Genomic DNA, 12,863 nt, shown 5'->3' with positions numbered 1-12,863 from the left:
CCAGTGCCACGTGCTAGTCAGAGTAGAAATAGGAGGATATTTCAAATGAATACGTGGCTAGAGGAATGGTGCAAGGGGGAGGGATTCAAATTCCTGGGACACTGGAAACGGTTCTGGGGGAGGTGGGACCAGTACAAACCGGACGGTCTGCACCTGGGCAGGGCCGGGACCGCTGTCCTAGGAGGAGTGTTTGCTAGTGCTGTTGGGGAGGGTTTAAACTAAAGTGGCAGGGGGTTGGGAACCTGAGCAGGGAGAGAGAGGAAAGCGTAACAGGAAGGGACAGAAGGTATGGAGTAATAGGTAAAGTGTTGAAAAAGGAAAAAGCAGGAACTAAGCGTCACAAAACAGATTTGAAAGTTCTTTATCTGAATGCACGTAGCATTCGTAATAAAATGGACGAGTTAACGGCACAAATAACTACGTATGGGTATGATCTTGTGGCCATTACAGAAACATGGCTGCAGGGTGACAACGACTGGGAATTAAATATGCCAGGGTATTTAACAATCAGGAAGGACAGGCAGGAAGGAAGGGGAGGTGGGGTGGCTATGTTAATAAAGGAAGGAATCACTGTAATACAGAGAAATGATATTGGGACAAAGCATCAAGATAATGAAACAGTTTGGGTGGAGATAAGGAATAATAAGGGAAAAAAAACATTAGTGGGCGTAGTATATAGGCCTCCTAATAGTTGCAACTCTGCTGGAAGAAGTATTAATCAGGAGATAGTCGGGGCATGTAATAAGGGAACAGCCATAATTATGGGGGATTTTAATTATCATATTAACTGGACAAATCAAATTGGGCAGAGCAGCCTTGAGGACGAGTTCATTGAGTGCATCAGGGATGGATTTCTTGAGCAGTATGTAACTGATCCTACAAGGGGGCAGGCAACCTTGGACCTGGTCCTGTGTAATGAGTCAGGATTAATTAATAATGTCCTAGTTAAGGATCCCCTTGGAACGAGCGACCACAACATGGTTGAATTCCATATCCAATTAGAGGGTGAGAAGGTTGATTCTCAAACAAGCGTACTGAGCTTGAATAAAGGAGACTATGATGGTATGAGAGCGGAATTGATTAAAGTGGACTGGGAAAATAGATTAAAGGGTAAGACGGTACATGAGCAGTGGTGTTCATTTAGGGAGTTATTTTACAACTTTCAAAATAAATATATTCCACTGAGGAAAAAAGGGTGTAAAAGAAATGACAGCCACCCGTGGCTAAGTAAAGAAATCAAGGATAGTATCCGACTAAAAACAAGGACATATAAGGTAGCCAAACTTAGTGGGAGGATAGAAGATTGGGAATTCTTCAAAAGACAGCAAAAAGTAACTAAAGGATTGATTAAGAAAGGGAAGTTAGATTATGAAAAGAAATTAGCAAAAAATATAAAAACAGATAGCAAGAGTTTCTATAGTTATATAAAAAGAAAAAGGGTGGCTAAGGCAAACATAGGTCCCTTAGAGGATGAGACCGGGAAATTAATGGTGGGAAACATGGAGATGGCAAAAATGCTGAACAAATATTTTGTTTCAGTCTTTACAGTAGAGGACACTAAGAATATCCCAACACTGGACAAACAGGGGACTCTCGGGGGGGAGGAGCTAAATACGATTAAAATCACTCAGGAGATGGTACTCAGTAAAATAATGGGACTCAAGGCGGATAAATCCCCTGGACCTGATGGCTTCCATCCTAGGGTCTTGAGGGAAGTGGCAGTAGGGATTGTGGATGCTTTGGTGATAGTTTTCCAAAATTCCCTGGACTCAGGAGAGGTCCCGGCAGATTGGAAAACTGCTAATGTAACACCGATATTTAAAAAGGGTAGTAGGCAGAAGGCTGGAAATTATAGGCCAGTTAGCTTAACATCTGTGGTGGGTAAAATTTTGGAGTCTATTATTAAGGAGACAGTAACGGAACATTTAGATAAGCATAATTTAATAGGACAAAGTCAGCATGGCTTCATGAAGGGGAAGTCATGTCTGACAAATTTGCTTGAGTTCTTCGAGGATATAACGTATAGGGTGGATAAAGGGGAACCAGTGGACGTAGTGTATTTAGACTTCCAGAAGGCATTCGACAAGGTGCCACATGAAAGATTATTACTTAAGATAAAAAATCACGGGATTGGGGGTAATATTCTGGCATGGGTGGAGGATTGGTTATCAAACAGGAAGCAGAGAGTTGGGATAAATGGTTCATTTTCGGACTGGCAACCAGTAACCAGTGGTGTTCCACAGGGGTCGGTGCTGGGTCCCCAACTCTTTACAATCTATATTAACGATTTGGAGGAGGGGACCGAGTGCAACATATCAAAATTTGCAGATGATACAAAGATGGGAGGGAAAGTAGAGAGTGAGGAGGACATAAAAAACCTGCAAGGGGATATAGACAGGCTGGGTGAGTGGGCGGAGATTTGGCAGATGCAATATAATATTGGAAAATGTGAGGTTATGCACTTTGGCAGGAAAAATCAGAGAGCAAGTTATTTTCTTAATGGCGAGAGACTGGAAAGTACTGCAGTACAAAGGGATCTGGGGGTCCTAGTGCAAGAAAATCAAAAAGTTGGTATGCAGGTGCAGCAGGTGATCAAGAAAGCCAACGGAATGTTGGCTTTTATTGCTAGGGGGATAGAATATAAAAACAGGGAGGTATTGCTGCAGTTATATAAGGTATTGGTGAGACCGCACCTGGAATACTGCATACAGTTTTGGTCTCCATACTTAAGAAAAGACATACTTGCTCTCGAGGCAGTACAAAGAAGGTTCACTCGGTTAATCCCGGGGATGAGGGGGCGCACATATGAGGAGAGGTTGAGTAGATTGGGACTCTACTCATTGGAGTTCAGAAGAATGAGAGGCGATCTTATTGAAACATATAAGATTGTGAGGGGTCTTGATCGGGTGGATGCAGTAAGGATGTTCCCAAAGATGGGTGAAACTAGAACTAGGGGGCATAATCTTAGAATAAGGGGCTGCTCTTTCAAAACTGAGATGAGGAGAAACTTCTTCACTCAGAGGGTGGTAGGTCTGTGGAATATGCTGCCCCAGGAAGCTGTGGAAGCTACATCATTAGATAAATTTAAAACAGAAATAGACAGTTTCCTCGAAGTAAAGGGAATTAGGGGTTATGGGGAGCGGGCAGGAAATTGGACATGAAGCTGAGTTCGGATCGGTCAATGCCCTGTGGGTGGCGGAGAGGGCCCAGGGGCTATGTGGCCGGGTCCTGCTCCGACTTCTTGTGTTCTTTAGATTTGTGGTTGGGATCAGATCAGCCATGATCTTATTAAATGGCGGAGCAGGCTCGAGGGGCCGATTGGCCTACTCCTGCTCCAATTTCTTATGTTCTTATGTTCTTATAATACCTGAGGCTTGGAAGAAGAGAGAATCTGCTAAAAAAAAAAACAAGTGTTTTTATTTTAAAAGGCTCTACTATAATATGAACGATGACCTGATGTTGGATTGTTATGCTAAAGTAGTAGTGTCACTGTATTGGAAAGCTTTCAGGCAGGGTAATTTACTGGATAAGCCGGGGCACGTTTGTGATTTATCAATGGCAAAGAGAACGTTTTAATGTAATTTTCTGTCTCCAGCCCCTTTTACATTTAATTTGTGTTATTCCCCACTTTTTACTGTGTTTTTTATTTGCAATCATTTTAATTCTAACTCCTTATTTTATTTTAATATTCCACATACTTTACCTGGTGATTGAGATTTCTTTCGACATAAATAAGTGATTTGGGTTGGATGAAAGGATTTTTTTTAAAATGGAGAATTGTTCTGTATCATTGTGTTTTTACTGGTTAAGTAGATATAATGAATACAGGAGAATGGAAACCTTGCTGCACTGCTGTATTCAGTGTGGGTAAGCTCAGCAGATCATGCCTGCATAATTGTGCCAACCTGTAACCTGAGCCTGTTGCAATGAATGATGGAATAGGGCAACTGTCCTAATTTACTCCAGCTGATCTGGGCTGTTAAAGCAAAAAAAAAGTTTTAATTGAAAACCTGTTACATGATCTGAATGTGTTATTGGCACGCTTGCTTCCGAGTTAGAAGGTTATAGGTTTAAACTTCATTACAGGACTTGAGCTGATAATCCAGGCTGACACTCCACATTACGACACTGGGGGAATGCTGCATAGTTAGATGTGCTGTCTTTCCGATGAGGTTTAAATTCAAGCTCCCATTTGCCTGTTGAGGTGGACATAAACAATTTCTTGGGATTATTTGAAAAAGAATAGGGAGTTCTCCCAGTGACTTAATTCATCCCTTAACCACTACGCGGAAGCAGATTAAATGGTCTCCATCTCATTGCTGTTCACAAACTATAAATGCAACATCTCTTTTTTTTTGTCTCTTTTCCTTTTAAAATCTGCAACCTCTTTCGTATGGCCACAGTTGCTGACTTTTAAGTTGTCGCAGATGCCATTACAGTCATTAAAGAAAAATAAAATGTTTTTTAAAAATTTAATTGTCAGCATTTAAATTAAAAACTTTTGATTTTAACCTTTTGGACTTCAAAATATTTCAGTAGCCTTTGAGGGTTAGGGAGCACGTAGCATGTTAATATAGGGCTCCAACACTGCACAGTTAGCTGTTTCTTCCGTCTGTGTCTGCTAGGTCTTTTGAATTTCCCTTTTTGTTCCATACACAGTGCTACAGGAGGTCATTTACACAAATAAATAATAGTTCCCATCTGTTCAATGTCTCATTGCCTTTTAGTTGCTCCTGGGCATACTTGTCAGATCCATATGGGATTAAATTACCTAAACACATAGGTAGCACGAGGCACCTTAAGTCTATGACTCACTTCCCTCTCTGTGGCCACCAATGCATCAACACGGTGTTGGGTGGCCATCACCATGACAGGGATGGATTGTGTACAAACAATGTCATATACTGCGGAGTGTTCAGTTCATTTCTGTGCACTTCATAAACGATCTCCTGTGTATTTATTTATGTATCTATCTCTCTCTTCTGGCATGCAAACAATACAGTATAACCACAAGATATTGCAGCAAATTTTAAAAAAACAATACCCATGCGCAACACAATGGGAAATGAACCGCTACTTATATAGAGATTAAAAACTTGCATCTATTTAGCGCCTTTCATGACTTCGGGACATCACAAAGTGCTTTACAGCCAGTGAAGTACTTTTTGAAGTGTGGTCACTGTTGTAATGTTGGCAAGCATGGCAGCCAATCTACATTTGTGCCAGATCACAAATGCCCCACTATAAATGACAGAGAAAACATTGGACTAGCACAACTTGTTTTACCCCAGCAAAGGTCTAGACACGTTTATGCTGGCATAAATGTTTGAAAAGCAAGCTGCTTTGGATTACAGTTGTGTTGGGAGGATGTTGGTCAACAGCTGTAGTTTAAAAGGGAAGGAAAGGCTAGGGCGAGTAAGCTCTTTTTTTGTTTAAATTACTCCCGTCAATTTTGTTACTGGATTGGAGACAGCAAGTCGGCTGCTGTGATGACATCAGTTACATGGAGGGTCCTGCAATGGCTTCACTGCAAGTAACGGGCAAGGGGGGGGAAGAAAGGAGGAGATATGATTGCAAATTGGCTTGAGGGTTGGTCCGAAAGCACAAGAGGCTGGGAATGAGATTTCTCATTCCATAGTGTGGTTTCAAGATATTTAGAAACTTTGGAGTGTTGCGTGATACGTTTGCAGGTCTACTCACCCACTGTCTGCAATAGAGCCATTCCAGGGTGCACAGGACACTGACATCACAGAAGCGGCCTAGCTGCAAGTTCGACCCTAGTTACTGTTTTTTTTCCCCCCCCCCAAAAAGCCAAAGAAAATTATGGTAAGTATTATTTTTTTTCTGTCAAAAGGGGAAGCCCTGTGAACAAAAGGTGCTTGCCAAAGTCTGTCCTTTAAAAGGCAGTCAGTTGAAAGGCCGGAACACTGACATTTGAAATTGGCACATTCTAGAATGTGGAAAGGGTGCTGTGAAAAGATGGGTAATGGCAGTTTGAAGGGATCACCAGCCGATCTGCCCACTCAGTACTCCCCCCATGCACCCACCTGCGATGCCAGCCTCCAGATCCAACGCAGACCTGAGCGAGCTGGTCAAAATGCTGGCTTGATGCCAACCGCGGCCTCACTGCTACAGAGGTGAGAAGCCAAGGGCAGTACCTGCTCCCGTCCAGTGATCTTGTCAGCAGCCTCTGCCAGCTGTGAGATCAGTCCAGAGCCTACCTGTTTAAACATTGCTCCTATGCCAGCAGGGTGGGGGGGGGGATTCCATATTTTAACCATCAGGCTCTGCAAAATGCTGCTAATCTGAATGCCGTCAATCTGCACAGATCAGTAATCTGAATAGGGATGTAGCTTTGAGAAAAGGACTTTCTAGTGGCATGTAGTTTTCGTGCAGACTTTGTCAGCTTAAATAGTTTGCTTGTAGAATTTGTTAAGTGTATTCCAGCCTTGAATATTAACCTTTAGCTACCAAATGTCTTTAGAACTTACAAGTTAACATTAGTCCACAGACCAGGCCCAGTACGTTTCATCAGACAAGTGACATTGGGCATGTGCCTGGTCCCGTAACTGATTTTAAAAAAAAACTTTACATTAGTACCAGGAGGGAGATTTGCCATGTCAATATTGGAGCCCTGCAACCTCCAATCGGCTGTTGCTCCTTTCATCTCCAATTCTCCTGCACTCAGATATTTAAGTGGCGACTATCCCTCATGACTTCCATTTCCCGTTGCTCATGTTAAGTTCTGATTGTCCTTGACAAAAAATAGCACCTTTCCTTTCTCCTTGAAACACAAATGGCTGCTCACCCTATTTGTCCATTTTCTATCAGCATCATCGGTATCCCAAGCACCAAGCTCTGAGTGTTGAATTGCTCAATGCGCACTGTGTACACAGTCCGGACTGTTTCAGATTAGCAGTATTTATCTGTACGACCTTAGAATTGGCAGCTCGGCTGTGATTACCAACAGGAACGCTGGAGGTGAGCACAGGCACTACCTTTTTAAGACTCACCTCTGTAACTGGGGGAGGGGGGACGGGCCATTTTTGCCATTTTTTTGGGGGTCTGCAGCAGCTCAGACGGCTAGTGTCATGGGAAGGTGTGAAGGGAGCTCTTAAGCTGGCAGATTAGTTGCAAGAGTACTGGATCTGCCTCTCCCCACCCACCTGCCTCAGTACTTTCCAGCAACACTGAGTAAAGTACTGAGGCAGCTGGGTGGGGGGAGGCAGACCAATCAGTAGGACATGGCTTAAGTTTTCAAAATGGGGTCCGTGGAGCCAAGGGGATCCTAGGTGGTCTACAAGGCTGTAAGCTTCCTGTCTATCAGTCGTGAGATTTCCGAATTTATTAGCTTACTATCACGTTATTTTAGTTGCTCTTTGCTAAGAAATGAAGGTGTCAGCCGTGGGTCAGTGGTAGCACTTTTGTCTGTGCGTCAGAAGGTTGTGGGTTCAAGCCCCACTCCAGAGACTTGAGCACTTACCCGAGGCTGACACTCCAGTGCAGTACTGAGGGACTGCTGCGCTGTTGGAGGCGTCGTCTTTTGGATGAGACGTTAAACTGTGTGCCCTCTCAGGTGAACGTAAAAGATCCCATGGCACTATTGCGAAGAAGAGCAGGGGAGTTCTCCCCGGCGTCCTGGCCAATTTTTATCCCTCAACCAACATCACTAAAAACAGATTATCTGGTCATTACCACATTGCTGTTTGTGGGACCTTGCTGTACGCAAATTGGCTGCCGCACTTCCTAAGTCACAACAGTGACTACACTTCAAAAGTACTTCATTGGCTGTAAAGCGCATTGGAACGTCCTGAGGTTGTGAAAGACGCTATATAAATGCAATTTATTTTTAATGGTAGCATTGTTTTTCTCTGGGTTGCTGATACTTTGGCCCCGATGTTTACGGGGAGGCGGGGAGAGTGCGGTAGCAGAGGGGAGAATGCGGTAGCGGAGGGAAAAGCCAGCAAGGCTGGGGACGCAGGAAATTCGGCAGGACCTTATTATAATTTTTTCTTCCGTTTCCTGCCCAGCAGCCGACCAAATTGAGAGGCTGGCCGGCTGCCGGGTGGGAAAACCAGCGGCAGGAGGGCACAGCCGGGGACCCATGGTGACAGTGCCCAGCGATTGGGAGGGGGAAGGAGAGGTTGGGGCTTGTGGGAGGCGGGGGGAGGGAGATAGAGCTCAGGGCCTGGGAGGTCGGTCATCGCGGGAGGTAGGGAGCTGGAAATCGGGGCTGGAAGCGGGGGAGGTCGCTGATCACGGCAGGGGGAGGATCGAGGCCGCGATTGGCAGAGGGGAGGCCGAGGGCTTACTTGAGGGGCTGGGGGGAAGCACTCCTGCTCCTCCTGGCTTACAAGCTGTAAAAGGCACTTACCTTCTTAAGCCGGTAGCTACGGCCTCCCTTTTGCTACCGGGTTTCCTGAGCCCTGGAAAACGCAGCCAGCAACCGTTAAACTTTGCAGTGTGGGAGCCTGATTTAAATATGTTAATGAAGTGTCCTGTCTCCGAAAGGCGGGACACTTGCACGGCACGCTACCCATCGCCGTGGTCCGTTGTGGGGGAGTTAATATTGAGGCATTTCTTTCAGAAATTAGGACAGGGGATCTACAGAAGTGTGTCAATATTTGCAGGGTTAGTGTCCATAACTCCTCACATGGGATGTCTGTCGCTGAGGTAGCAAACTGGGATGCAGTGATGCCCCTTAGAAGTAGAGTGAAAATTGGAAGGAATCAATACAAGCTGCTCTCGTCCATCGCCTACCAGACAGACTTGGAAACAAGTTCACCTCTTCTCGACCAAAGTCAAGGGATGGCGCACAGCTTGAATGGAAGTTGGGAAGAAAAGAATAGGAGCAATATAAAGTTTTAAAAAATGATTTTGTGGAGTTATGGCATCTTCCAAATTTCATCTGGGAGTCGAGCATGGAAGAGTTCAGTGCAAAGAGACGGGCTGCATTATTTTGGTATTAAAGTAGAGGGTGTAGTTTCAAAGGCAGGTATGTGGGGTTGGTCTGTAAATAAAAAGTGGGCTTCTTCTAATGCCCTTTTCTTGTTCCTATAACCTCTTGTGTTTAAAACTTTGAAACCTTTAGCTGTGAGAATGTAGAGAGTATGCTGTTAAAATGGTGTATGTTTTAGATGTGTTTTATTGGGATCATTTTAATTTTGTACCTCATGATTTCTTACAATGCACAAAATCCATCATCTCCGTTGAATTTGCTCTTGAATATTTTTAACAAATTCACATTAAAATTTGTAAATTATTTCAACTTGTGTTATACAACCCAATATTGAATATTAAAAATTAATGAAAACTTCCTGCTTTATTTCTAGATCATTCTGTGGCGTTCACTCAAGAGGGTTTCAGCTGCCATATGAGTGCTGTATTCTGTGGGAAAGCAACATGGTTGTTCTTTATCTGCCATTTATTTGAGAAATAATCTGGCTGTGATAGGAACGTTATGTATAAAGGATTTGGCCATCCTGTGTGGAGGCAGCTCCCCCAGTCCAAAGCAGCACCTGTCGAACGATATAAACATGGCTGTTGCATCTATGAGGGATACGTGTATCTTTATGGTGGTCGAAGGCAAAATGGGCTGAAGGATTTTTGGAGGTACAACATTGGTAAGAAGTTGGTTTTCATTTGATTTGACGTTCTAATTTCTCTTGTTTTTTTTTATTCGTTCATGGGATGAGGGCATTGCTGGCAAGGCCAGCATTTATTGCACATCCCTAATTGCCCTTGAGAAGGTGGTGGTGAGCCGCCGCCTTGAACCGCTGCAGTCCATGTGATGAAGGTTCTCCCACAGTGCTGTTAGGTAGGGAGTTCCAGGATTTTGACTCAGTGACAATGAAGGAATGGTGATATATTTCCAAGTTGGGATAGTGTGTAGGTGGTGTTGTTTCCATGTGCCTGCTGCCCTTGTTCTTCTAGGTGGTAGAGGTCGTGGGTTTGGAAGGTGCTGTCTAAGAACCTTGCTGCAGTGCATCCTGTAGATGGTACACAATGCAAGCACGGTGCGCCGGTGGTGAAGGGAGTGAATGTTTAGGGTGGAGAATGGGGTGCCAAAGAAGCGGGCTGCTTTGTCCTGGATGGTGTCGAGCTTCTTGAGTGTTGTTGGAGCTGCACTCATCCAGGCAAGTGGCGAGTATTCCATCACACTCCTGACTTGTGGCTTGTAGATGGTGGAAAGGCTTTGGGGAGTCAGGAGGTGAGTCACTCGTGATGATGGTTTGTGATGAACCAATGTGTCATTATGTCATGATCATTAAATTATACCCCCATAGCTAAATAAGAGTTAATTGTTAACCGACTGGTCTTACACCAGCAATTATAGGTTAATTTGGGAGTCTGGCTAATACTGAAGTGGGTGGGGAGAGTGGTATGAAATGAATGTGTTCAGAAACAGGAAATAAGTAGAGCTAGTAGTGTGAAATATTAAGCTGCTGAAGATTGAATTCCCAGTGCTGTGTGGAATGTGACCAGTGGAGTTGAGTTGAAGGATGGAGAATGTTAGGACAAGTTGATGAGGAGTTGCTCTCATGAATGATCTACTGGTTCAGAGAGATGGAGAGCTGTTGGTGGGTTACTCCTTCTGCACTCATGACTGAAAAATGAAATAGGATGTTGAGGGCATGTAGTGGAGGGGGGGAAATGGAAGATGTAGGGGGAGAAAAATTTGAATGTTTTAAGAAAAAGAAATAAAGTTTGATGCACATTTAAACATCTAAATTTCGGTGGTTCACTCATTGTTCTTGCTAAAGAGGTATTTATTGAATAATGAATGTTCATTTACAAGACAATGAGGTAAATAGTTTGGTAATTCTAAGCAGGGCCCCTAATGTTCCAGAATTGTAGAATTTCTCCCATGCCATTTTTCCCTCTTGTGTTCTTCCTGAAACAGTTTTCTCTGTTGTAATTATTGGAACTATTTTTTAAATCAACCTTAATGTGCAGCTCCTCAATCGCCGTGCATTTCATACCTTGCACATCTCACCTGCGTCTGAAATGTACAAGATGTGAAATGCATGGAGATTGCTACCACATTGATCTCTGATCTTTAATCATTGGGTTTTGCAGAAGCACCGTGCCCATTGATAGTCAGTGGGGAGACAATCTCGCCCAGTTACTGTGTCCATTTTGAGTGTGGAAGATGTGAAATACATTGGGATTAAACAGCTGCAAATCAATAAGGATTAGAAGATTGATGTTAACTGGCACAATTCAGGTTCAGAACACGAGGTATTGATATAGTAGATTTTGGACCTACATAATGGTTAACTGCCACTGGCTAGTTAAAAAATCAGATGAGACAGCTAGATGTCTGGGGATTACTGGGGACCAGGGCATGGCATAGCAAACAGGCATTAAACAGTTTAAAATTTTTCTAAACAAAAAATGCTGCATTAGCTTAAGTTTATACATTATTTCAAAAATATTTAATATATTGAGGTGCCCTGAAACCCTGGACAAATTTGCACACCATGGTCCTTAAGGAACTCACTAATGAAATTGGACATGTTCTGGTGGGTATCTTTAAGGAATACTCAGAAACAGAGACTATGCCTGAGGATTAGAGAAAAGGAAATGTGACACCATCTACAAACCTGAAGGAATCGATGAATGAACCACCTGGAGAAATATAGAACTATAGGAGGGAACCAGCGTGGATTTATGGGAAGGTGATCATGCTTGACAAATCGCTTGGAGTTCTTTAAAAGTACTCAGTAATCTGAAATTTAGAAAAGTCCAACAAGATAAAAGCTGAAATATGATTGTGCCTTTCAAGGAGATAGCAGACTTTGTGGCAAGGGGAAACTCAGTGGACGTTGCTTATTCAGCTTTCATTAAAACTTTTAACACAGTATTACATAGGAAATTGGTCCACAAGGTTGGAAGGCATGGCGTTGATTGAGTGGTTCTGCAATGGATCTAAAATTTACCAAAGGTATTAAGGGATATGGGCCAAAGGCAGGTATATGGAGTTGGATCACAGATCAGCCATGATCTTATCAAATGGCGGAGCAGGCCCGAGGGGCTGAATGGCCTACTCCTGTTCCTATGTTCCGAGATGAAGTGGAGGAAGCAAAGGGTGGTGAAATGTGGAGCTGGATTGGCTTAGAAGGAGGTAAGCAGTGAGGTGACTTGTCCTGGGGCTGTTGATGTTTACAGTGTGAATAAATGACTGAGAAGTGGGAACAGAAACAAAATTCTCCAAGTTTGTACTTGATACCAAACTGGAAGGGACTGCAAACAACCAGGCACAAGCTGAACAAATACAGAAGGACCTGGATGGATAGAGGAGCTGAGGTCATGAGTCTTAAATGCCATTTAAAGTGGAGAAGGGCAAAGGTATGAGAATGGGATAAGATAATAAACATGCCCAATGGTAAATGGTATTATTCTACAGGACACGATACGGTAGAGGGATTTGAGGTTTCTGGTGGATAGATCACTGAAGTTAACTGGCATGTAAAGAGACCAGATAAGATCTTGGACTATAGCCAGAGGAATTGACCACAAATCTCAGGCAGTGATTCTGAATTTGTACAGAGCACTCTATGTGCAGTACTGTGTACAGTTCTGTTCGCCATATTATGAGAAAGTCATCCAGGAACTGGAGATGGAGCAATGAAGGGCAACTAAATTAAGTACCTGAGTACGAGGAGAAGTTGCAGAAGCTAGTAATGTTTACAGTGGAGAAAAGAAAGCTCAGGTGATCTTATTGAAGCGTTGAAGATCCGGAATGGCAATAGCTGAGATAAATATCAATACGTTTAGCATAGTCACAGATTCTACAACAAGAGGGCAGAGCCTCAAACGTAGAAGAGGGAAAATGAATCGGCAGTTTAGATTCAACTACC

At 43.5% G+C, this 12,863-nt stretch overlaps 1 protein-coding gene across 2 annotated transcripts in view; it reads left to right on the top strand.

Moving 5' to 3' along the window:
* Nucleotides 1-12,863, top strand: part of klhdc3l (kelch domain containing 3-like) — a 52,934-nt gene that overhangs the window by 6,997 nt on the left and 33,074 nt on the right. For both annotated transcript variants that reach the window (XM_067987110.1, XM_067987108.1), the window contains exon 2: nucleotides 9,333-9,623. In XM_067987110.1, the coding sequence (XP_067843211.1) occupies nucleotides 9,461-9,623 (163 nt within the window). In that variant the 5' untranslated portion in view covers nucleotides 9,333-9,460. The remainder of the gene's footprint in view (nucleotides 1-9,332; nucleotides 9,624-12,863) is intronic.

The sequence above is a fragment of the Heptranchias perlo genome, chromosome 7, assembly GCF_035084215.1.
Source record: "Heptranchias perlo isolate sHepPer1 chromosome 7, sHepPer1.hap1, whole genome shotgun sequence".
Classification (NCBI taxonomy): domain Eukaryota; kingdom Metazoa; phylum Chordata; class Chondrichthyes; order Hexanchiformes; family Hexanchidae; genus Heptranchias; species Heptranchias perlo.
Note: the sequence above shows the minus strand (reverse complement) of the source record. Positions and strands in the feature narration are given on the sequence as shown.